The sequence below is a fragment of the Callithrix jacchus genome, chromosome 9 (genome assembly GCF_049354715.1).
Source record: "Callithrix jacchus isolate 240 chromosome 9, calJac240_pri, whole genome shotgun sequence".
NCBI classification, from domain to species: domain Eukaryota; kingdom Metazoa; phylum Chordata; class Mammalia; order Primates; family Cebidae; genus Callithrix; species Callithrix jacchus.
The window spans coordinates 59,815,568-59,842,249 of NC_133510.1; the positions used below are offsets into that span (position 1 = coordinate 59,815,568).

The 26,682-nt window shown below is 33.8% G+C and overlaps 1 protein-coding gene across 14 annotated transcripts in view; it reads right to left on the bottom strand.

Annotated features, from left to right (window-relative positions):
• Positions 1-26,682, bottom strand: part of SLC16A7 (solute carrier family 16 member 7) — a 490,902-nt gene that overhangs the window by 379,050 nt on the left and 85,170 nt on the right. For 13 of the 14 annotated variants that reach the window (XM_078336211.1, XM_054238333.2, XM_078336209.1 and 10 more), the window contains 2 exons: positions 18,807-18,938; positions 7,263-7,509 (listed from right to left, as the gene is read on the bottom strand). In XM_078336211.1, the coding sequence (XP_078192337.1) occupies positions 7,263-7,479 (217 nt within the window). In that variant the 5' untranslated portion in view covers positions 7,480-7,509; positions 18,807-18,938. The remainder of the gene's footprint in view (positions 1-7,262; positions 7,510-18,806; positions 18,939-26,682) is intronic. The other variant, XM_035256230.3, reaches the window with a different exon arrangement.

Here is a 26,682-nt window from a genome sequence, read left to right on the forward strand (position 1 = left end):
GAATGTATACTCATTTCCTGGGGTGCTGAGAAAATATACAGGTTGCTTCCACTGGCTGCCGCTAATCCAATAATTGATTACATGTGATGCAAGGCCAAAGCAGAAAACCGTAAGCCAACAGAATGCTACAGTCATGCGCAGCACACTCTAATCAGAATAATTCAAGGCTGTGGATCATCAGTTGTTCATCAGTTTTCAAAAATCCATCAAAACTTCCACAGAAGCTTTCCAAAACTTTGTACTTAACACCCTTCCAGTGATTAGGACTATTCTAAGTGTAATTATTATTACTTTTATAGCTTAAGGAAGTCATGTTCCTTTAAAAAGAACTTCAGTAAACTCCAGGGTGATAATCAATGCCTATCTACAAAAATTCTAATGTAAATAAGTTTTGCAGTTGTGCAGGTGTATCCAATTCTTATGAACAACAGATATGATATATACATTTTGACATGTAACCTATCTCTATGTAGCTTGCTAGGTAGCTATAAAATATCTAAATGCAAATTCCCCCATGAGTGACTAGTAAAACCTAACATATTTTTATTCTTGAAACATAATATATTAATCTCTTTAAAAATCTAGAGTAGAAAGTGCTTATTATTAATACTTTGACTCTTCAGAATCCTTCCTTCCTTAAGGAACAGTAGTGCCCTTCCATTAGGGAACCGCTCCTTTCCTATCTCAGATACATAGTTCCACTCAGGCCGCCAATGTTAGTCCCTCATTCATCCACTGCTTGCAGGGCAAATACAAAGTAGGCCATGTCCTAGTAATCTTCCTTAGAATCTGTCAAAGTATAACTTAGGGAATAGCGGCAGTCTTCCTAGTGTCAAATTTGAGCTGAAAGATGAGGCTGAAACGTTGGTAAGCATCTTCCTTATGCCAGGGGAAAAATATTAATATAAATAAACAAAGCTACCCCCTGAAGAAGCAGAAGAGAGAAGAGAGAGTTCAAAATGCTGGACAAATAGAATTACCGGTGCTAGTTGACCTGAAAGACATTGGTATCTGTGCTTCTCCTCTGATTTATAATGTGAACAATTCTCTTTAGGCTTTGGGTATCTGTATCAGGTTTCTGTCATTTGCAACAAAACACATCTGCATAAAGTGAGTAATGACATAATAACATATTTTAGAAAACTTTTAAGCCAAAAATCAGGAAAGATCGTCTTATTCTTGTCAAGTCATAAATTAATAAATAGGTTCTAATTTTATACATCTGTCTAAGGCATACATATCAGTCAGCAAAGATTTCAATAAAGGTTCTTAAAATTTCTGTTGAAAATAGCATTTAGTAACTCTCTGATATTATTTAGACTAGATTACCAGCCCTCTGTAGGGAAAGTATATCCTGGAACAATTTCAAAGGCTCTAAGCACACTTCCAATCTGCCAATGATCTCTGCCTCCTTCCTCCCTGTTTTGGAAGAGACAAACAGATTTCATCATAGAAAGCTCCAGGACCATGACTTCATTCCTACTTTATGTTTTTGAAGTCCTTGCCTCTCAATTTTATTCCACGGAAACTGGCAACGGTAATATCCACTCACAACTTCTTTTTCATTTGAGATACCAAAGCATACTTCTTTTCTGAAGAGATCTGATAAAGTAACACTTGTACATTCTCACAATATAAGCGAAATTGACTAAGGATATCTCAGAGTGTGTTCTCATCCCATGTAATAATTTATGTAACTTATATTGTAGTTAAACAATAAACCAACCCTTCATGTTCTCAATGATTAGTATAGTCTATATAACTGTAGAGAAAGTGAACATGCATGCCAGATCAAACCACCCTGTCCAGGAGGTGTCCAGAGTGACATATGTCCTTCCACTTACAGTTCAGCTGTCTGAACTAGTCACTTGGTCTCAGCTTAAGGAGAGGAAAGCTGGGAAATATAGTGGAACACATGGATAGATGGTGAGCATAATAGTTTCTGCCACACTGTACCATATTTCCTAGAAAGCTTTAGTAATATTTATATCTATGGATGAAAAAAATCTAACATGGCATAGATATAAGAAGTCCACAGCCTGCTTGCACAGAACTGTCCAAGTGCTCCTGGTACTTTTTGCTTTTTATAAATCTTATATGAAAGCTATAGCTATCTCAAACCCAGGATTGGAATGACTTTCTTTTTTAATGCTGCTAAGATATTGTACAGTATGAATTATTTTAATAGCCTCCCTCATTCTACAAAATATTAGGGCATAACATAGAATAATATACTGAGCTTATATAAAATTTTAAGTGAATAGAAAAATACACATTGTATATTATGACCACTAACATGCTATGTTAAAACCTTTTGCTTCTTGGCCTCCAGTAAAATAAGTTCAGTGTTCTAATGTTCAATCCCTGTGTAAAGTAGTCCATCACAAAACCATCACCCTCACTTTGGCACAATTGGCAGTCATTATTCACATAAAACAGAAAAATAAGTTACCATGGAGACAAAGCCAATTCTGCTCTCCAGAATGGCTGATTCTTCCTAGTCGGAAGAGAATTTTACCAGAAAAAAATCACATAAAGTACTCATAGAAACTGGCAGTCCAAAATCTGTAGTCAGTAACTGTATAGATAGCCATGTATAGATAATCATTCAATAGATACAATAACAAATATTGCACTAAAAGATAATCCTATGTAATCACTGTTTACAAAATAAAACCCAATGTCCTTCTAAACAGTGTAGAAAGTTTAAATTATCATATGTTTTCTGCCTCTACTTAGTGCTTTATTAATGGGGTGACCACACTGTTTGACCTATTTGCTAAAATTTGCTAGACCTCCAGGAGAACATATGGACATCCAGATGGGTTGCTGTAATTTAATGCCATTATTCTAAAGATGAAGTAAGATATAAACATAATTTGCATTCTTTTCCATCCTTCCTGCATACCTTTTATTAGTTTCATTTTTAATTCAGACATCAGAAGGGAAGATAATACCTTGCTACCAAAGCCCAGATGCCAACTAATTACTACAAGAGACTCCAGTCCTGACATCACAGGCCAGGCCTCTGAACACACTCTGTCTTACTCAGTGACCCCACAGTAGTGATTAATAGGTTGAATGCTAAGCCCTAATGAGTGTGTCAGATCTTAGGTGTTCTCTAGGCTAATGCAATTAGCACTGCGTTGAACAGAATATTTCAGCTACTTGCTAGAGAGACTCATTATACTTCACAGTAAACTATGTCTTTTCACCTTATGGTCTTTAAATTTATTATATAATCATCAGTCTAATAGGCTTCTATAAATAGTGATATTTCTCATACTAGAAGAAAATTTAAGTATTTTTAAATCAAATACTGATTTTCTTCTACAAGCGTGAACGCCTACGTTGTATATAAAGTGATGTTGTTTTCAGAGACACTTGTTAAAATTCAAGTTTCTGAACTCCTAACAACAGAAATCCTTATAAAAGGGGATTTAGGATAAGGCCTAGGACTGCATTTTTAACAAGATTCATGATTCAAAAGCAAAGCATTCTGTAGACCACACTTGAAGAAAAACTGCAATGTAACAGGACTGATACCTGTGTCTTAGATTAACTGGCTATATTAGACTTTTTGCTCTAAATAGTTAATATGTTTCTCAAAAAATTATCTGCATATACATTAAGAAAATTGTTTTCATATCAGATAATAATTTTAAATGTGCCAATAATTTTTTGGTAAAAAGATTAGAAACTAATTATCAGGATAAGACACAGATGTTATTTCCAAGAAACTGTGTAAACTTATAAGATCTAGATTCAACAGTGGACATGGCAAGTAAAAGCATTTTATACACTAGACAATGGGCCTAGAATTGTGTTTCCAGTTTTAAAAGAAGGACCAAAGGTGAGCAGAATTTCTGCAATTCCTGACTTTTCTCCATGGCCAGAGATAAAATATGTTTACATGTTTTAGCCTTGATAACAGAGGACTTTAGGCAATATTCCAAGTACTTACTTGTATCTCACCTAGATATAACCATCATCAATTACTACATACTAAGAATTTGTATGTATCTAGAATTGCTTTCACAAAACAAGCATACATAAAATCCCTGTTCATATTTAACTTAGACATACTTTATTTATCTATTACCCTAAAAATTTTAAGGCAGCTTTTTCCAAATTTATAACTGTTTTAACAAACTACCATTTTCTTCATGAATTTCAAAAGAGTTCTTTTGTGCTTTTAAAAATTTATACCATATATTAAAATAGAAAAAGAATGAATAAAATTAAAATATTTATTTGTAGTAAGTATAGTATAGTTATTTACTTATCATGAGTTTCATATTGAGATTTAGTGGTTTGAGAAAGTTAATTATGCCGTTGTTTATTCTAATGTTCCTTTTGGATCCAGCCAGAGGGTGGAGTGCTGTCCTATGACCATGGCAAGTCTATAAACACATGCTTTTTTTTCTATGGCGAATGTTGAGATATTAAGCTCTGTCTAGGACTGGCTGGATGTTATGTATTTCTGTTTTTTTCCTTTAGGAAGGCTGCGTTTCCCAGCATCCATGGCCCCTGACTCTCGGTAGGGTAGTATAAAAGTTCAGATAGGGCCAGGCGCGGTGGCTCAAGCCTGTAATCACAGCACTTTGGGAGGCCGAGGCGGGTGAATCACAAGGTCAAGAGACCGAGACCATCCTGGTCAACATGGTGAAACCCCGTCTCTACTAAAAATACAAAAATTAGCTGGGCGTGGTGGCGCATGCCTGTCATCCCAGCTACTCAGGAGGCTGGGGCAGGAGAATTGCCTGAACCCAGGAGGCGGAGGTTGCAGTGAGCCGAGATAGCGCCATTGCACTCCAGCCTGGGTAACAAGAGCGAAACTTCGTCTCAAAAAAAAAAAAAAAAAAAAAAAAAGAGTTCTGATCAATGGAATATATACAGAAATAACGTTTATTCCTTCCAGACCTACCATCTAAAATATTCCATATGATCTTACATGTTGTCTGCCTTCAATCTTTGTCTAGCAGATGGAGCAGATTTAGGGAACAGTATACAAAGCCTTAAGTGATGAAATAACCACCTGTTGAAATATTGCTTCAGCAAGAAATAACATGCATTGTTTTACAGCATGTAAGATCATATGGAATAAGTCGTCGAGACGCCGAGGTCTGAAAACGAATAGGGAAAGTAAATTAAGATCTGACTTAACTAAAGCACTATGTAAATTTTTTTCCTACTGATGATTATCAACTCTCTGCTCAATAAGAAATTATGACTATATAAGACCTGAAGACAAAATTCACTGGACCTATATTAATTCACTAGAAAAGACTGAATTGTATTTAAGAAACAAACAAACAAAAAAAAACCCCTACATGTCTTAACATTAGCTACCTTTTGGAGCTCAAGTTAAGATGACTATATGCTGCTCTAGCGAAGCATTATTAAACAAGACCTGACCCACAGCATAGAGGAATATCTACTCTACAATACCTACAGTTTCTACAGTCATAAGAAAGAACATTCTTACAATCTATAAAGCAACTGTCCAAAGGAGATTCACTGAATGTATGCTAGAAGTAGAATTTTTAATTGACATGCCCAAATAGCATTTAAAGTACACTTTTTGAAACTGGAAAAAAATGCACGTTTAACCTAACCAAATGGATACGGGAAACATATGCTGTATTAATACAAAATCACTATATACAAAAAGTAGAAAACACATTCCAACACTCACATAAACACACACACACACACACACACACACACATACAGACAGAATTATTTCAGGATCAAAAGTTTACCTTTGTAGTACAACAAAAAGTTAATGTTCTAAAGAATAATTATGTCACTGAATAAATGATGTTGGTGGAGATGGTACACAAACCACTGAACTGAAGTGGAAACAATAAATCAGGTTTATTAGAAGGCCTGGGCTAAACCTGGCTCTGTCATTCTTTAGATGTAAAGAGAAACATATGAGAAAGTCAGAGACCATAGGTATTAAATACTTGGAGCTGCAGTCTCTATTTGCCACTAACGAGCTGTTTGACTTGGGAGAGCTATTTTATCTATTTCCTCAGCTATGGAATAAAGAGAAGATAATACATATTTCACGGATCATTAAGAGGATTAAGTCATATCACACATATTAAGTACTTAGGCCTTGGGTGAAAGTAAATATTAACAAATACTGGATATTATGCTAATATTATATCTCCATAACTAAGAGCCATATTATCCTTACTTGAAAAATAATAAATTGCAGAAGCTAATTGATATACTTTCTTTAAATTACTACAGTGTGAGTCTATATCTATCCTTTAAAGTCAAATATCCACTTGAAAAATAAAAACTCTAAAAACATATATTTTAAGTAATGACTTTCAAAAAAATTCTGTAAGATGGTCTGGTCTGCTACTGGGATTGATTTAAAGAAAATAGGTGACATAATCAGGCACTAGTAATTACAATTTTTTTAACATTTAGAAGTGGAATGGTACTTTGATTTATGTATTATCCTTCATGACTCATACCCTAATTTGAACATAGAATGTAAGAAGATAATTGTCAGGCAACCATTTAAATTAAAAATATGTCATATTTAATGAGTCTTATTGAGATAAATATTTCAATCACACAAATTTGAATGGGTTTAGAATGTACATGTTAACTCTTCATTTTGCAGCTTAAAGTGATGTACTTTCTGTGCTTCTAAACTGTAAGCAACTTAAATTTCCTTCTCATTCAGACGAAAGCATTTCTGCCAGTTAGCAACAATGAAAAATGACACGAGCACTATAATGAGGACTTCATTTTAAACTAAATGAGGTAGCTTCACTTGGAAATTCCATAATTTAGTAAATCTTGCTTTGTGCTTACAAATGCTTATTCAAACAAATCCTCTATTAAGACTCAATTATAAGCGAAGAGCTCAAGATGTTGAATCATTAAAATCATTGAAAGTTCAGTTCTAATTATACTTTTGATTATTTTTCAAATAAGTAAAAAAATTCTGTTTATTTGACATCACCTTTTTCTTTTATTTATTTATTTATTGCATTTTAGGTTTTGGGGTACATGTGCAGAACATGCAAGATAGTTGCATAGGTACACACATGGCAGTGTGTTTTGCTGCCTTTCTCCCCTTCACCCACATTTGGCATTTTGATTGGTTTTAAGTGATTATTACATAAAAACATTTTAACATTTTTAATATACCAACACACAATATGTAAAACATTGTGACGTGAAGGAATTGTTTTCTCAATTCAGGATTCTATTTATTGCAAGAAGCTTACCTCCTGCGTACATAACAGCCAGCATAATGGATGATATCCATGCTATTTCACTGTAGGTAGTATGGAATATTTGCTGAATTTCTTTGAAGAATACGGTGACGGCTTTGGGGAATGCATATGAAAATCCAATGGAGATAAAAGCTGCTCCAACCACAACCCAGCCCCATCCTCCATCTGGAGGTGGATGCAGAGGTGGGGCACTTGACGTTGGTGGCATTTCTGCTCCTCTAATGGAAATTCAAGTAACCTATATTAAAAAAATGAAATAACACTTTAAACTTTATTTCCCCTTTTGCTTACCACTCTTGATCGTGACTAATATAGTATTTTATAGTTCAAACTAAAATATGATTTTTCATGAATATTTTTCATTATAGTTCAAACTAAAATATGATTTTTCATGAATATTTTTCATACTCATACTCAGAAAATATACCAAAAAAATTGATGCAAGTTATAAACCTTTGATTATTGTAGGCTAAATACTGAAATAATTTAATTTGATTATTGAAACAAAAATTACTCAAAATGAAGTTAAGAATTTAGATCTGAACTGAAGTACCATGTTACATTATACATCAGACATATCTCTAAGATAGATCTCATACACATTCTACTTAAGTTACCAGTTGTTTTAACCTCTTTAACTGATACTTAAGATCTCATTTTTCCTTCCTGTTTAAGGCTAGGCCAAGGAATGAAATGATGCTTGCACAGCCTTTTGACGTGATGTACTGGCTTTTTTCATTGCTTTCTATTGTCTACCCTTTTTGATGATTATAGAGAAATTCTAACCCGCTATTTTTTTTTTTTGAGATGGAGTCTCGCTCTGTTGCCCAGGCTGGAGTGCAGTGGTGCAATCTCAGCTCACTGCAACTCCACCTCCCAGGTTCAAGTGATCCTGCTGCCTCAGGACCCCTAGGAGCTGGAATTACAGGCAGGTGCCACCATACCCGGCTAATTTTTGTATTTTTGGTACAGACGGGGTTTCACCATGTTGGCCAGGCTGGTCTTGAACTCCTGACCTCAGGTGATCCACCCTCTTTGGCCTTCCAAAATGCTGGGATGCTGAGATTACACATGAAAGCCACCGCACCCAGCCTCCACTATATTTTAAAAATAAGTATCATAGGCTGGGTAAAGTGAGTGGAGCTCAAGGATAAGTTTGAGACCAGCCTGGTCAATACGGTGAAACCCCAACTCTACTAAAAATACAAAAGTTAGCTGGGTGTGGTGGCACACGTTTGTAATACCAGCCCCTTGGGAGGCTGAGGCAGAAGAATCTCTTGAACCTGGGAGGTGGAGGTTGCAGTAAGCCAAGATCGTGCCACTGCACTCCAGCCTGGCAACAGAGCAAAATTCCATCTCTAAATAAATAAATAAAATATATTTAAGTTATAAAACATGATGCTTTGTTATACATATTCATAGCAAAATGATTACTACAGTCAAACTTATTAACATACCCCTTTCCTCATAGAGTTACCACTTTTCTTTTTTGTGCTCAGAACGCCTGAAATCTACACTGTTGGCAAATTTATGGTATACTATATAGTATTACTGACTATACTTATCCTACAAAACCGCAACTTTGAACCCTTTAACAAACATCTCTCTGTTTCTTCACTTCCCCAACCCTGGTAACCAATGTTCTGTTCTCTGCATCTGTGAATTTGACTGTTTTGGATTTCACATATAAACGAGATCAGGAAATATTTGTCTTTCTGTGTCTGGTTTATCTCACTTGGTATAATGTCCTTAGGTTTATCCCTGTTGTCACAAATGGCAGATCTATCTGGCTACCTCTGAATTTGATGAACAACTACATTTTCTTTCTTTTAATTTCTAACATTTTACAGTTACATTATAAAAGAGGGCTCTCCAAACTTTTCTTGTATCCTAACACAGTTATTAATAATTTTGCATATTTCTTTTTATTTTTTTCTATATTCAAAGATTTCTGATTAATTGAAATAATATGGTGATCTTATAAATTAGAGATACAATTGCAAACACTGCTTTTTTCACATTATGTTTTTTAATTAATTGCCTTTTTTACTAATTTTCATCTTTTTGCTATATAATTTTTACAGAGTATGTTAAAAAAAAAAAAAAAGGATAAAACAGAATTGCCAAATAAGGCTGGGAGTGACGGCTCACACCTGTAATCTCAACCCTTTGGGAAGCTGAGGCAGGAGGATATCTTGAGTCCAGGATTTCAACACCAAAGCAACATAGTGAGACCCACTGCTTGACAAAAAAAATCTTAAAAATTAGCTGGGTGTGGTGGTGTGTACATGTAGTTCCAGTTACTCCAGAGGCTGAAGGGGAGGACCGTTTGAGCCTAGGAGTTCAAGGCTGCAGTGAGCTCCAATAGAGCCAGTGAACTCCATCCTGGGTGACAAAGAGAGGCCCTATCCCTAAAATTTTTTTTCACTAAAATAAAATAGCTAAATAAGACTTTTAATTGCCACAATAATTTGTATAGAAAATATCTTCTTTTTAATTTTCTTCTTTCTTATAAATATTTAACATGTCTTATTTACATAATTATTCATTAAAAATTAACATTTTTATATATTTACTTGTATCTATTAAATATTTATGGGTACAATGTGAGACTTTGATATCTGCTTATTTTTTAAAAAGCAGTTTCAAATTACTCTTTTATAGGAAGTAGTGGTATAAACCATAAATACACCTACTATTCTATTAGACAATGTAGTGAAAAAAATTTTAGGAATTTTTAAATGGTATGAGAAAGACAAATCCTTTTGATTTTCCCAAGAAAATACAATAAAGTAAAATTTAAAGTTATTCCTGACTAAATACACACAGACAAAATACGGCAGTAAAGTGGCATTAAGTTGATGGAATAGTTTCAAGAGTTTAAATTACTTGTCTTATTGAATTAATGCACGATATTCAAAGTAACCTATAATGTAATATATAGGTATACAAAAATGGATAAGGGGATCTCAATAAATATTGTATATTATGCTAAATAAATGCTTTTATTTTTAGTAAGTATTCAGTTTCATTTCAATAAAAACCTTTAAGGTTTTTTTTCTATTTTTTATATGTGACATATTTCAGAAATATTGAGAAACCTGACCCAAGTAAAATAGTAATGGCAGGAACTGTATTTTACTAATCACAGCTAACTTTACAAGTAATATAAATAGAATTAGAAATAAGACTATTGAGTATAATGTAATTTACGGAGGAAAAAAGCAAAAACACCTCGGCATTTTTATTATCTCCTCTTTGCATATCTATAGTATTTTTATGGATCAAAATGGTCAAAGGTATCCGATTTTCAAAACATGAAGAAAGTAACTTCAAAGATTATTTCCATAGGTATGCATTTGTATGTTAGAAGCCTACTAAAAAAAAAATGTCATGGAAACTATAGTGACAAGGTCAGATGAAAGACTTTAACCACAAACAAATAATGAAAATAATGTAGATCCCGGTCAATCACAATCATTGGGGCAAAGCCACTTCTATAAGTTAATGTTGTGCAAATGCTAAAATTGCTAAAATCAACCCTAAACACCACATCTCTCAAGAATTATTTTGAGATGGTTTGTATGTCTTCAGTATGTGTACATTCTGCTTTTGTAATCATTTTTGCTTTCTTAGAAACAGAAAAATTATCTGTCTTCTATATATTCATCTATTAAATTGAAGATAGGTATATTTCTCCTTGGTCATCAGTTAACCTAACATGATGTGTTTACAGCACATGTGCATTGGAAATAGTATCTTTGAAGATGTATAATATTTAAGGAAAAAACAAAAGGAAATAAATATTGTAAATATTAATGAAACCAGCTGAAAATAGCAAAAGAACTTTGAAAGTTGGCTAAAGAATCTGAGTCTCTATATTACTATATTTTATTATCATATTTTAAAGTACCTATCTTATTGCTTGAAAATTTACAAAAGAAACCCTGGAAGAATACTGAAGAAATACCAAAGGACATTTATGTGGTAAACTACATTTTGTTGTATAATCAGCATATAAAAACAGTTATGAGGCTTAAAGTCCTCACTCTGCAGTTTTCCTGCTTGCATAAAGGAAACTAAACCCTCTTTTATTACTAATTCATGAGTTTAAACTATTGTCATTTTTATCACATCTGCTATAGTAAACATTGAGAAATACAACTGGATGATTTATTTTTCATTTACTTCGAAGATCATAAATAACATTTCCAAGTAATCTTAAACCCATATTTTAGAATAATGATATCAATACAAATATTGTAATTTATTAATATTCAAATCATGTTCTAAATATGGATACTGAAACTTATTAATGACATTGGGATTTCCATTTTACAGACAGGAAACTATGCCCATAGGAAAGCAAAGAGGTGTGTTAGGCTCATACAGTAAATAGATGTCAACACTGGTATAAATTTTATGAATTAGAATTTTCTCAGCATTTAAATATGCTCCAACTTAATAAAAACATCACTCTTACATTAAAATAATTTGAACTTATATGCCCATTAAAAGAATTCAACATGGTTTGCTCCATGTATGGGAGCAAACCATGTTGAATTTTATATATATATGTATTTATAAATTGTATTTTCTAAAATTCTAGTTTATTATGAAACTGTACATTTAAGCCTCATTTTCCTTTACATGGCTTCATCTTGTGGCATGAAAATTAAGCATAAGAGCTTCAAAGGTGTGGAATATTGGCTGTCATTTACTCTTTAACACTTAGTAAGTAATAAAACTGAGTGTGGTTTCGTCTGTAAAAACAGGATAATACCTATATTTACTTTATAAGGTAATTAAGAGCATTGACAGATGACTATATGTAAATAGCATGATTAATATGTACTAGACAAATTTACCTATCATTATCCTAATTTTTCTTAAAATTATATATAAAATAAAGATTGAAGATGGGATCTTAAAATTACATTTTTAAAGAGAAAAAACATATATGTGGCTTTCCAAATTCCATGTCATATAATATATTTAACGTAGAAGCTGTAACTTTAAAAAGCCACTTTTTTTTAAGGAAAACAATGCAGGCAGAGATCTAATAACCTTTGCAGGGTCGCATAATTAATTAGAGAGCAGAAGCCAATCTCCAACCCAGGGCTCTTCTGACTATTGCTGAAACATACTGGACCGCATCTTCATCTTGAATTCATTTTCAGTGGTTGAGCTTTTTAACCATTGCCTTTAAATTTGATGATGCAGAGTCTTCCTTTCTACCTCACAGCTTTCCTATCAATTGACTGATAATATTTTTTATGTATTCAATTTTTATTTCTTTATATATATATATATATATATACACACACACACACACACACACACACACACATACATATTTTGCATTTTACGTTCTGCGGTACATGTAAAGAACATGCAGGATTGTTGCATAGGTACATATGTGGCAATGTGGTTTGCTGCCACCATCCCCATCACCTATATCTGGCATTTCTCCTCATTTTATTCCTCCCCAATTCCCCTCCCCTGCTGTCTCTCCCCTAGGTCCCCTCCACAGACCCCAGTGTGTGCTGCTTCTCTCCCTGTGTCCATGTGTCCTCATTGTTCAACACCCGCCTATGAGTGAGAACATGAGGGGTTTGATTTTCTGTTCTTGTGTCAGCAGTTTGCTGAGAGTGATGGTTTCCAGGTTCATCCATGTCCCTACAAAGCCTTTCTAGGCAGTTAATTCTACTCCACATGTTTCTGCATTCTCCTTGAATCAGAAAATATCAGCTGCCTTTTCATGTGAATCCAAGAGTGCAACAGGGGAAGCAAAAGCTAATGATAATTTATAAAAAAAAAAAAAAAAATTCACTCACCATTTTTTATGGCTGCATAGTATTCCATGGTGTATATGTGCCACATTTTGCCTGTCCACTCTATCATTGATGGGCATTTGGGTTGGTTCCAAGTCTTTGCTACTGTAAACAGTGCTGCAGTGAACATAAGTGTGCATGTATCCTTATAAAAGAATGATTTATAATCCGGTGGATATATATCCAGCAATGGAATTGCTGGGTTAAATGGAATCTCTTTTTTTATTTTTTGAGACGGAGTTTCACTCTTGTTACCCAGGCTGGAGTGCAATGGCGTGATCTCGGCTCACTGCAACCTCTGCCTCCTGGGTTCAAGCAGTTCTCCTGCCTCAGCCTCCTGAGTAGCTGGGACTACAGGCGTGTGCCACCATGCCCAGCTAATTTTTTGTATTTTTAGTAGAGATGGGGTTTCACCATGTTGACCAGGGTGGTCTCGATCTCTAGACCTCGTGATCCACCCCCCTCGGCCTCCCAAAGTGCTGGGATTATGGGCGTGAGCCACCGTATCCGGCTGGAATTTCTGTTTATAGGTCCTTGAGGAATTGCCACACTGTTTTCCACAATGGTTGAACTAATTTACACTCCCACAGTGTAAAAGTGTTCTTATTTCTCCACATCCTCTCCAGCATCTGTTGTTTCCAGATTTTTTAGTGATCGCCATTCTAACTGGTGTGAGATGGTATCTCAATGTAGTTCTGATTTGCATTTCTCTAATGCCCAGTGATAATGAGCATTTTTTCATATGTTTGTTGGCCTCATATGTCTTTCTTTTGTAAAGTGTCTGTTCATATCCTTTGCCCACTTTTGAATGAGTTTGTTTGTTTGTTCCTTGTAAATCTGTTTTAGTTCTTTGTAGATTTTGGAGATAAGTCCTTTGTCAGATGGGTAGATTGCAAACGTTTTTTCACAGTTCTGTCGGCTGCTGGTCCACTCTAAAGATTGTTTCTTTTGCGGTGCAGAAGCTGTGGAGTTTAATTAGATCCCATTTGTCTATTTTGGCTCTTGTTGCCAATGCTTTTGGTGTTTTAGTCATGAAGTCCTTGCCTATGCCTATGTCCTGACCGGTTTTGCCTAGGTTTTCTTCTAAGGTTTTTATGGTGTTAGGTCTTATGTTTAAGTCTTTAATCCATCTGGAGTTAATTTTAGTGTAAGGTGTCAGGAAGCGGTCCAGTTTCTGCTTTCTGCGCATGGCTAGCCAGTTTTCCCGACACCATTTATTAAATAGGGAATCCTTTCCCCATTGCAAAAAGCCAAATCTTAAAGTGAAATTTACATAATGATCTCATCTTTTGAGTGACAAAAAAACTGCCTGAAGAGTACCTACCTCACAAGAGTAGTATAAGGATTAAATGAAATAGTGTATGCTTGCCTCAGCTTAGTGGTCTGTACATTGTTGAGTGTTCAATAAATCATAGTTGATGCTGAATGTGAAATCCTCCAGAGTTTCTCTAAAAATATTAAATAATTTTAGGATCTTTAGAAAATAGCAATGGCCATTTTAAATCTAATCGCTTGTGTGTTCCTCTCTGACCACATCACTCTTTCTCTACCAAAATGCAACAACTAATTCAAATTGTATTATGGCTTTTAATATAATGTTATTTATACTTTAACTGTATACACGTGTGTATATGTATATGTATATGTAAACTTATATGTAGTACATAAACTAAATATATATTTTATATAAAATTTGCATTGCCTAAAATGTATAAATGTCAAATTTTAATTCTTAATATTTTAAATAACTAATAAAATTATTATTTCAAATATATATTAAATTTTATATATTATATGCATACATTAATATGCATATGACATATGTAATCTTGGAAACATTCTTAATTTATTATAATTTTACATTTACACATGATGCACATAGACTTATAAATCTGATGTTGCACAGTCCAGTCGATGCTCATTATTCATTTAAGTCGTGTTCTACAAAGTCACCATGAACACTGAATCAGCAAATGCTGAACTGCTGCACATAGTAGAAAACAAGGTTATATTTCTGTGAGACTCTGATCACATTTTCATTAACCAATCAATACAAAAGCTTGTCTTATATGTGTTTCTGTTTAAAGAACCTTAGTTAATACATATTCCTGATTCACTGACAATGAACTTACAGTGAATAGCGCTGTAACTCATGTCTGGATTAAGCTTATCTAACACAATTGTTTTTTCTATCAGACACTTCACAGTTTTCTTGTACTAAGGAATACTAGACAATGCTTTAGCATTACTCTTAGGGAACATTTTAAACAGCAAGATCACCAACAAAAAGCACGAAATGTGAAAAACGTGTTAGACGGTAGAAAGAATACTGGTTTACATTATGAGATCTAAAACCAGAAGTCAGAGTCTTGCCTTGTTTGACCTCATCTGGGAATGTAAGTGTTGCATAACAAATCCTTTTGCTATTTTGTGCATGTCAGAAAATGAATGCGAAAGTGCTGTGAGTCACAAATTTCTGTGGTATGCAAATTCTCAAATATGGAATCACTCATAAGGATTGACCATATTTCATTTCTGAATATATGTGTGTATGTATCTATATTTATATGTAACCCTCTGTAAGTATGTATAGAGATTTAGACTGTCTGCAGTTAGATGTCATTATGCTCCTATGAACATTCCTGTACTTTTCTCTCTTGGGGCATTTGTGCAAACCATTCTCTAGAGATGCTGGATAGGAACTACAGAAGATTTACTGTGGAAACTTACACTGATACCAGCAGTGCATAAGTGTTCTTGCCACATATCCTGATGAATGCATAATTTTTAATTTTTTTCTAATGCAGTAGACATGAAAAATTTCATTGTGATTTTAATTTATATTCTGTGAGTACTAATGATTTTGAGTATCTTTTCACGTAGTTAGAGCCATTCTGTTCTGTAAATACCAGTTCTTGTATTTTACTAATTATGTTTACACCAAAGGAAAAAAGCTTCCAACTTGTCCTTCTAAAATCTGGAAGTTAATGTATTATTTTTCTACTTTAGTCATTACTCTACAAATGTAAAATAAATTTTCACTTAAAGATTAAAATCAGCAACTATCATTTGCCAATTGTACAGTAATTGGCAATTTAAAATGTAAAAAAATACATAAAGAAAAATATGTAAATCACTCACAATCCTAACACTAGAGTATACTATTGTAGACATATTGGTGAATACTCTGCTATAGTTTCAGTAATATACATGTTTACATAACACATTTTATCCAATTGAAAATGACAATTTTAAGTTATATCAAAATTACGTGTATAAATATATACTAAAAAAAATTTAATGAGTTCCAACTCATTAAATATTGCTAAATATTTTCACAATTGAATTATGGTTTTTCTGAATCACTTTTTGAAACACAGTGTGCAGCAGCTGTGATTTCCTATTCAGTATCCTCTTCTGGCCTATAAGGAGCATCCACAGTTTGGCATTTCTGCAAAGTACTCCATTACCATTTCTAGAAATTTCTTTCAAGCTGCTTATGCCACTTTAAATTTTGACACTGATGTTCTTCACCTTACCAGAAAATAGAAACAGAAGATATTCAGTGAACAACAAAACTTATATTCCTTCCTCTAATGGTCCACAAATGGTTTATCGACTGAAATATCAAGAGATTGAAACTGTTCAATAATGATCAGAAACAATCATTAAAATGTGCACAGGCATAAGCTGTGACTCTGCCATTCCTGCCACCTTAGCAACAATGATCATAAGATGCCATCCAGTGTAAAACGTCCTGATTTCAAAGATGTTAAAATGTGAAATCATGTGCTTCTTAGAATTGATGAAACAACAAAGCCAGTAAATATTTACCTGTATATATGTGTATTCAATGTGTGTATATTTTTATGTATATACATTTAATAAAAATAAATGTACTATATAGAAGTACACTTCTAATATTTGAATTTTTATTTATTTGTATTTCTTTAAAAAGTCATAAATAGTTGCGTGATCAGTTTTAACAGTATTTCACTGATTAATATTCTCTAAATTATTTTTTTTTAATTCAGGAATGTTTAGATTCTTACCTTGTCTCAATATTATGAGCTACTGTAATAAGTACTTTTCTTATAGTTCTGATTTCTATTTGAACCATAGGAAAATAGTATTTTGCTCCAAATTCCTCATTCTCCCAACGAATAATTTGGAAACATCTACAATATTGTTGCCTTCAAATAGTATTTCTAATAATTTATTCAATATCTTTCTTTCCCATCAGATTCTAAGATAACAGGTCAATTATTGTATCCCAATTTCTCAGTATAGCTATTGACATATAATAGGGTAAATAAAAGATAAACTGATTAATAAATAGCTGTAAATATTTGAGCTTGGAAAGAAAAAAAAACGTTTCCCCCATTAGGCCAACTGCTTCATTTCATCTCTGTAAGTATGAAGTTTCAGGTTTTGTTTTGTAATGAAGTTAAAGAGGAACAAATCAAAATAAAATGTTAGGATCATAGATATTTGTTTGAGGCAGACTTTTTTTTTTTTTTAACCAGTCCTTTCTAGACCAGGGCAGTAATACAATGGCAAATGCTGGTAGCAATTATGATATACGTGCCTGAAAAGAGATTGGCATTAGATGACATCTGAAATGAAAAGTAAAGGAAAGCAGTATTTGCTAAATGCAGCTTGACTACAGTATATACAAGTAAATGATGAGGCCACGATTCAAATTCAAAAAAGGACTAAAAAAAAAAGGAAACAGAGGCATCAGAAAAACGGAAAGAAATGAAAATGTATAGTAATGGCGTACACTACCAGCCCTTTCCTTTGACTCCTCCAGTTTTTCTATCTCAAACACACGCACGTGCACCTACATGGGTGTGCACATGCACCCACACAACTACATATTCACCAGCTCTAAGTATCAATCATCACCATAGACTTATTTTCATGCACAAATGTTCTTTCTTTAAAAATTTTAAATGACAATAGTTGACCTGCACATCAGCCTTCCATAGATAATCAACCATTTCACATTTCTCTAGATTCTCACCTGAAGGAAGATCACCTAGGAATTCTGATTTATATTCCCTATTAAATTCACGTTTTTCTAATGTACTGCATGTTCGTTCTCTGAACTGTTAACTTTAAATTGTTCCTGCTTTATTATAGAAGTCAAGCTGTTTTCTCAGATGCTACACAAATCGTTCTTTTCAAGTTTCCTTGTCTTTAAATAAAAAACATATGATTAAGCATTTTTCTCCTCAATCTTTTCCGTTTTTGTATTAGTTTTTTTCCCACAGTTCCTCAATTTATTTCTCATGATACTTTACTCTCTGTTTTCAGCATATGTCCTTGACTTTAATAATAACTGCATGCTTCAGGGTGTAAGGCACCACTCATACACTTCTGCATTTTCTTATTTACTACTTATTTTGTTTTTCCTCATATAAAATGACATCTTATGACCTCTTAACTGATCCATTAGAAAACAGACCCAGAACCAATCAATTCCAAAATTTCCAATTCCAACATTGTCACCTCTTCCTTATTAGTGACTCTTGAATTGACCAACAGTCAAGATCCAAGTCATACACACTCATTGGCTTCATGACTTTTTTCCTGTGCACAATTCTGTAATATTTTAATGCAATTTGTATCTGTTGTGCCTTGTTTCTTTAATTTGTAATTACAGCCAAGAAAAAAAGAGTTAAAAGCATAGTTTTACCTGTTGATAGATGTCCACTTGAACAGATTTCTTTGGATGATATGTGAAATCTTTAAGCCTAGTCACTATAACTTGAAGTGTGATATTTGAAGGCAATACAAAGGAATGGAGGTAGAGTAGATTTCAGATTATCTAAATAAATAGAAAAACAAATTGTTACATGCATATTTGAATTCAATATGCCTAATCAGAGCCACTGCCTTTAAATCACCCAAATAATTTTGAAAATCTTTTAATAATTAGCAAAATTGAATATATCTTTTTCAATCCAATAACAGAACTTCTAAGATATGGCTAAAATGACCAAACACTTGAGAAAAAAATAAAATAGTATAAGATTTTAAATACCAGGTTTTGTTTTTTTAAAAAAAGTAGATTACAAGCCTATATTTAAGAGGAAGAAAATTTATTGTCATTTACTGTCTTTCACTTAATTACCTATATTCATTTAAATAACTTTTCAATTAAATAAATATCCATTGACAATGAAAATAAAAACAAAAATATAATTATTAGAAATACTGTCAATATTATAATAAGACAGACTGGGATTTAAGAAAGAAACAAAAATTATTTTAGAGATCTTCTGATTTAGAATTCAAACTTTCTATCAAATTGGGGTGATAGAAAAATATGCGAAATCTCTAATGCATCAAATATCCTTGTTTCAATTTAAATATGGTGCGGAATATTTAGAATTTAGTATCTAAGAGTTTGTTTTGTTTGGACCAAGGCTTTCTTTGCCTAGCTCAAAACTAATAAAATGTCAATATTTTCAATTAAATAACCAATGTCTGCCTTATATCCAGGGCCACCGATTCCAAAGTGCTGAACAAAGGCAACCCAGTCACCAGGTCAAATGAGGTTTGTATGAGAGAACAAGGAAAGTGTGATTTACATGCCAAGTCCACGAGAAATGGTGGGTGGGGACTAGAAACGAGATGAGTAAAGAAGCTTAAGAGGCATGGATAAACTCTGAGAAATTCATAAGGATGGAACTGAATGTATAACTTGTGCTAGGAATGAAGAGTTCACACTAAATGGTTCTCCTGGGCCTGGGATAAGAGCAATGAGAAGAGGCTCACACATCAGCTCTGGTCCTACCAGGAGCCTTGCAAGCCATCTGTGGCTTTTTAAAACCGGGTAATTCAAGAATAGCAGCTCCATCCCACCCCAAGTAACCAGCTCATCCAAAGGTAGAAAACCTTTATATATTGAGAAAATGTATTTTCCATCTATTTCCTCTGGCAGAGAGAACTTCCCAGGCTTCAAGGCAAAGCCTCAGAAGAGAGACTGAGGCATATCTAAAAATTAGGTTCTGATATTCCAGTCTATAAGCTTAGTTATACTCATAATTTATACAGGCTCCATGTGGCAGCCCTCCAAGAAAATAAAAATAGTTGATATAATTTATGCAGGCCAGCATAGGGACCAGACAGAAGAGATCTTGAAAAGTCAAAATTCTATAGACTCACCAACATTTCTGTAAAATTTCACAGCACCTCAAATAATTGGCCCATTTTCTCCCAGAAAGATTAACTCACATCCAGAGTTTCTTTCAACAAATGGATAAATAATCCAGGAAAACTCTGCTTGATAGTTATATCTATAGTAGTCTATGTTATATCCTTTTCTTTACATATATTAAACTATCATCATATATTTCATATACATTTATGCAGATAGACTCATACAATGTATTTACTAGTCGTTAGTTTTAAAAATGAAAGAGTTTTAGTGGAAACATTATTTAAAGATAAAAAAACACAGAAGCAGAGAATAGTATAGTTGTTTCCAGGGACTAGAAGAGGAAAATGGGAAGGAATTAGGAAAAAACAAACAGAGATAAAATTATGCAAGATGAACAGATCTTAGAGACATACCGTACCTGTAGTTAACAATATTGTACACTTAAACCATGTGGTATAAGGGTAGATCTTATGTTGTGTTCTTTTCAAAAAAAGATAATAAAGAGGGCAGGAGCAAACTTTTGGGAATGGATATATTTAAGGCATAGATCGTAGTAATGGTTTCACAGGCGTATGCTTATCTACAAACTAACCAGGTTGTATACACTATGTACAGCTTTTTAATGTAAATCATATCCCATTAAAGTGATTTAAAAGTTTTTTTTTTCAGGTAGTGTTTTAGAGTTTATGTGTCTGACTACAAAGCTTGTAGAAAACCAACATCCTTAAGCCTATGAAGTTTTCCTTCAATTTGGAAAAACTACTATTTTGAGGACTGCTTCCTGAAGTCCAAGCAGGCATAAAGCTTACTCCCTCTGTAAAAGTAGCTTTAATTATTATAGCCAGAAGTTGGGCTTTGCTATCTGCTAATTTTATTCCTTAGTAATTACATATATGCCATATGTTTTCTGATGAGCTTTACTTATATAACAGGGTGCATTAAAAAAAACAACAATGTTTTAGGGCTTGTCTTTTTTTCTAAAAATTCAAATAATTTATTTTCATAATCCCCTGAAATCCAAGGAGCTGATATTCTGAATCATATTTTATAGATGAGGGCATATAGGATCAGAATAGCAAAGTGACTTTTCTAAGTAAGCATAATGTCTTGTAGGTGACCAAATTGCTACCACAACTAGTATTTTTCTATTAGGGCCTTTGTTGCTGATTCCACTTTAACATAACAACATGAAAGCTAACTCTTTCCACATAAAAGTATACTCCTTCAGTTTTATTTAGTTCTTGTACATGTCCATTCTGATGGTCTTGTCCATCAGAATTCATATTCTTATCTTTGGAATTCAAAAACTACAACTATCCTTCAAAGTCTTTTGGAATTCATCATCTTTGCAGCTTATTTACACCTGTGCTTTCCATAATGTTTTTGAGTGTATAGGCTCCAATATAATATCACTGTTAACAAGAGTGATTTGCAAGTGTTTTTCAACAATTTATGTGGTGGGACGGACTGAAGCCCAATAACTTTCTCTTTTCATCTAGAATCAATGTGGGTTGATTAGATGATGGAGAAAAATATGTAAGACATAGGAGTAATGAAATTATTAGAAATTATTAATGATGATCCATGGCTAGAGTATAGTGTTATACTCAAGGCTCTTTCAGTCCCATAGAATATTAGAATGTTCCTTTATTTTGTGAATAATCGTTCTTCAATTTCTCAAACCTAAACCAACATGCCTCAATTCTATGAATCTTATCAATATTCCATGCCATCCAGAAGTTTATATTTCAAAATACAGTTCAGAAATAATGTACTCAACAAACTAATTCCCAAATTAATCAATAGTTCTTAGAAGACTATCAGTTTCACTATAAATTCCTTGAGAAGCCCTATAGTTAAAGCATGAGTTTTTCTCTACATCCTACTTATAAAGTGGCCTATGCTTTCACCTAAATGAATTAATATGTTCTCCAAGAATAACTGTCTGCTTTTATCACTGTTTCCTTTTTTTCCTGCAAAAGGATACAGCAACATCAAATTAATGTACAGTGTTTAAGTTTAGGTGACAATTCACCCAATTTTACAACAGAAATTAATTTGAACCAAATCTTTTCTTTTCCAACATGTAATTTAATTAAAATTGGACTCTAATCCTGAGAGGCTATTTTATTCTTCAAATTGGACCATCTCTTAAATCCTATTGACTAATTTACCTTGAAACCTAGACAAGAAAGATATCAATAGTGCATACCCCACAAAATGTCAGTAACACAAAACCTACTTTTAGACTATTGCAGTAGTTAAATGACTCTGAGAATACTAATTGGCAATAACAATCAAACTAACTGAAGATGCTTTATAACAGGCAAGTTAGAAAACAAATAACATAAACCGGTACGTAATTATCTATGAATAATTGGAAGTGGACCTCCCATACCAAACAATTCTCCTGATTCCTAATACAGGTTGAGCATCCTCAAATCAAAAAATCAAACATTATGTTTCAAAATCCAAAACTTTTTAAGTTCCTATTTGGCATCACAAGTGAAAAATTCCACACCTGACCTGGTCTCAAGCATTTTGAATGAGATGTACTCAGACTACAGAACTGTGTGAAAAAAAAAAAACAGTTTTAATAAGTTGAATGCCAGCTGCATCCGTGGCTGGAGCCCCAGAACCTGTAATATTACCTTACATGACAAAAGGTGTGTATAGATTAAGGCTGTTGAGACAGAATCTTATCTTGGATTATCCAGGCTAGCCCCAAATGCAATCACATCTATCCTTACAACAAAAAGAGAAAGGGGAGTTCAGAGATAGACACACAGAAGGGAAGACACAGAGGAGATGGGATGTGAAGATGAAGGCTGAGCAGAAAGTTATGTGAACACAAGTCAAAGAATGCCAACTACCCCTGGAAGCTAGAAGAGGCATGGAACAGAGTCTGCCATAGAGGCATTTTAAGAAATGTGGGTCTTCACCTTGATGTCTAGAAATGTGAGAATACATTTCTATTGTGTTAAGACACCAACTTTGTAGTAGTTTGTTATGACTGCCCAAGAAAGCAGTATAGTAGCATCGGTGACTCATTTTTAAAAGGCATTAACCATCAAAAAGTGGGCAAAGGATATGAACAGACACTTCTCAAAAGAAAACATTCATGCAGCCAACAAACACATGAAAAAAAGCTCATCATACTCATCATTAGAGAAATGCAAATCAAAACCACATTGAAATACCATCTCATGACAGTTGGAATGGTGATCATTAAAAAAATCAGGAGACAGCAGATGCTGGAGAGGATATGGAGAAATAGAAACACTTTTACATTGTTGGTGGGAGTGTAAATTAATTCAACCATGGTGGAAGACAGTGTGGCAATTCCTCAAGGATATAGAAATAGAAATACCATTTGACCCAGAAATCTCATTACTGGGTATATACCCAAAGGATTATAAAACATTCAATTACAAAGACATATGCGCACATATGTTTATTGTGGCACTGTTTACAATAGCAAAGACTTGGAACTAACCCAAATGCCCATCAGTGATAAACTGGATAAAGAAAATGTGGCACATATGCACCATGGAATACTATGCAGCCATCAAAAAGTATGAGTTCATATCCTATGCAGGGACATGGATGAAGCTGGAAACCATCATACTTAGCAAACTGACACAAGTACAGAAAACCAAACACCACATGTTCTCACTCATAAGTAGGTGTTGAACAATGAGAACACATGAACATAGGGAGGGGAACATCACACACCAGGGCCTGCTGGGGGAGTGAGGGGGTTAAGAGAAGGATAGCAGGGATTGCGGGGATTGGGGAGGGATAACATTAGGAGAAATACCTAATGTAGATGATGGGGGGATGCATAGAGCAAACCACCATGGCACGTGTATACCTATGCAACAAACCTGCACGATCTGCACATGTACCCCAGAACTTAAAGTATAAGAAAACACACACACACACACACACACACACACACACACACACAAACAAACAAAAAGAAAACACAGTAGCATAAAATTTAAAACATTATATACATTTTAAGAGGTTAAATTAATGATGTTATTATATTTCTTTCCAGATCTTAAATGTACATAAATTAGGCTTTAAATGTTTAAATAAATTTAATGATACATTGTTTTTTCTTGGAAAAAAAAAGCCATTAACCAAGCAACTGCACCAGAAGGAAGTTCTTGTAGGAACAACTGCACAGGTCTGCAAAGAAACATGATGTCCAGGAGAACGTCATTTATCACTGTGGCAAAATGAAAGTCACTAGAAAATGTATGAATTGTATATTCATAAAAAATTATTAGTATCTTATAACTATAAAAGGAATAGGCAGATTTACATGCACTGATATGGCTGAAATGTTGTTAAAAGTGTAATAAATTTTTTAAAAAGTAAAATGCAGAATAAAATGTAATTATTTTAAGTTGTACACACAGAAAGACTATTTATGTTGAGAAAAGAAAAATAGCTCAGAGCAATTTGAGCTATATGAGGTCTGCAAAATGTATCAGGCCCAGAGGGACATGAGTATGAGACTTCAGTCAGCCCCCTCCTCCCCACCCATGTCTGGAGGCAATTGTTCAAAGTAATTTTGTTCTTGACTAGCTGCTTCATCCATTATCTTCATGCTCTGGAGTTTGTCATATAAAACAAACAAACAAAAACAATATATAGCTGATGTCATTTTAGTGTAAACGTTTTGTAAACAACTCAAGAAACCCCTCTTCTTTTCCTTTAAAAATCCACTTGTAGACTGCCAGTAATCAGAATGTATATTCAGGGCAAATAAATCAATGCTCCAGAGCTGCAATCTGCAAGCTTGATCCAAATAAACTTTTTATGCATATTAATTTTACCTCAGCTTCTTCTTTTAAGGTGGACAATGTACATATATTTATCTATACAAATTATCTAGAACAATATATAAAAAGCTATTAATAACAAGTACCTTTGGAAAGTGACCATGTATGATTCAAATATTTTTGAAATGTTTAAATATTATATAATGAGTAAATCTTATGTTCCTATTAAAAACTTGTAAATACAAAATGTTAAAATATGAAACTTTAGTATGCAAATATAATATAAATATTTTTCCTTATATGTTTACTTGGTTGTGAGTTGTACTTCCATTCATATTAAATATAAAATGTTCTTTTGTAATGTTTTTCTCCTTGTAGCTAAATTTTTCTTATACTTAAGGAAAGAGAAATAGATCCTTGCTTATAGATATTATCTAGTGGTTATAGAAGACCAGAATATGCTACCCCAGACTATGTCTCTTTACCAAAAGGATGATTTTGAGCTGATTATTTTAAGAACCAGCAGACACAGAAGAAGCTCTGAAAGTCAAGAAACTTTTTGTAAGGGAAATTTATATCTATAAAGAAAATTTCTATTTTAATGGTGTCTGTCTCTTGGCACCAGGAAGAGGACAACTAAATCACTAGAGACTGATCAGAAAAGAAGGCATGGACTTAATCTGTGTAATAAAGGTTATCATTATTTATCTGCTTTTCCTAGGCATCTCCTCATAACTGGCCCTCCCATGCCCTTCTTTCTTTTTGTCAGTGGACAATGGTATTTAAACCTGAATTCGAATCTACCTCCTTGAGATTTATGCATTTCTCTGGGTATCTCCAACATGTAATGAGGTATATGTTTTAATACAACTTATTTTTGTTTTTTTCTTGTTAATCTGCCATTAGTTACTGGGGTTGCAGCTAAGAACTCAGAAAGCATAGAAAGAAAAATTTTTTTTCTTGCCTTATATGAGAAGCCTAAACAGTGCTGAACATCGTGGCCACTCCTGAAAAGAGGAATCAGCCCATACTTTTTTTTCTTAATTATACTTTAAGTTCTGGGGTACATGTGCAGAACATGCAGGTTTGTTACATAAGTATTCATATGCCATGGTGGTTTGCTGTACCCATCAATCTGTCACCTACATTAGGTATCTCTCCTAATGTTATCCCTCCCATAGTCCCCCACCCCTGACAGGCCCCAGTGTGTGATGTTCCCCTCCCTGTGTCCATGGGTTCTCGTTGTTCAACTCCCACTTATAGTGAGAACATGTGGTGTTTGGTTTTCTGTTCTTGTGTTAGTTTGCTGAGAATGATGGTTTCCAGCTTCACCCATGTCCCTGCAAAGCACATGAACTTATCCTTTTTGATGGCTGCATAGAACTCCATGGTGTAATGTGCCACATTTTCTTTATACAGTCTATCATTGATGGGCATTTGGGTTGGTTCCAAGTCTTTGCTGCAATAAACATATGTGTGCATGTGTCCCAGTTCCTTTGGGATCAGCATGTAAAACTCATCATCAAAGGCCTTGGGGAATGAAGCTGTGTTATGAGATTCTTGGGGACTCATGACTCTAATTGGCTTCAAGCTAGTCCTTGTAGGTGATG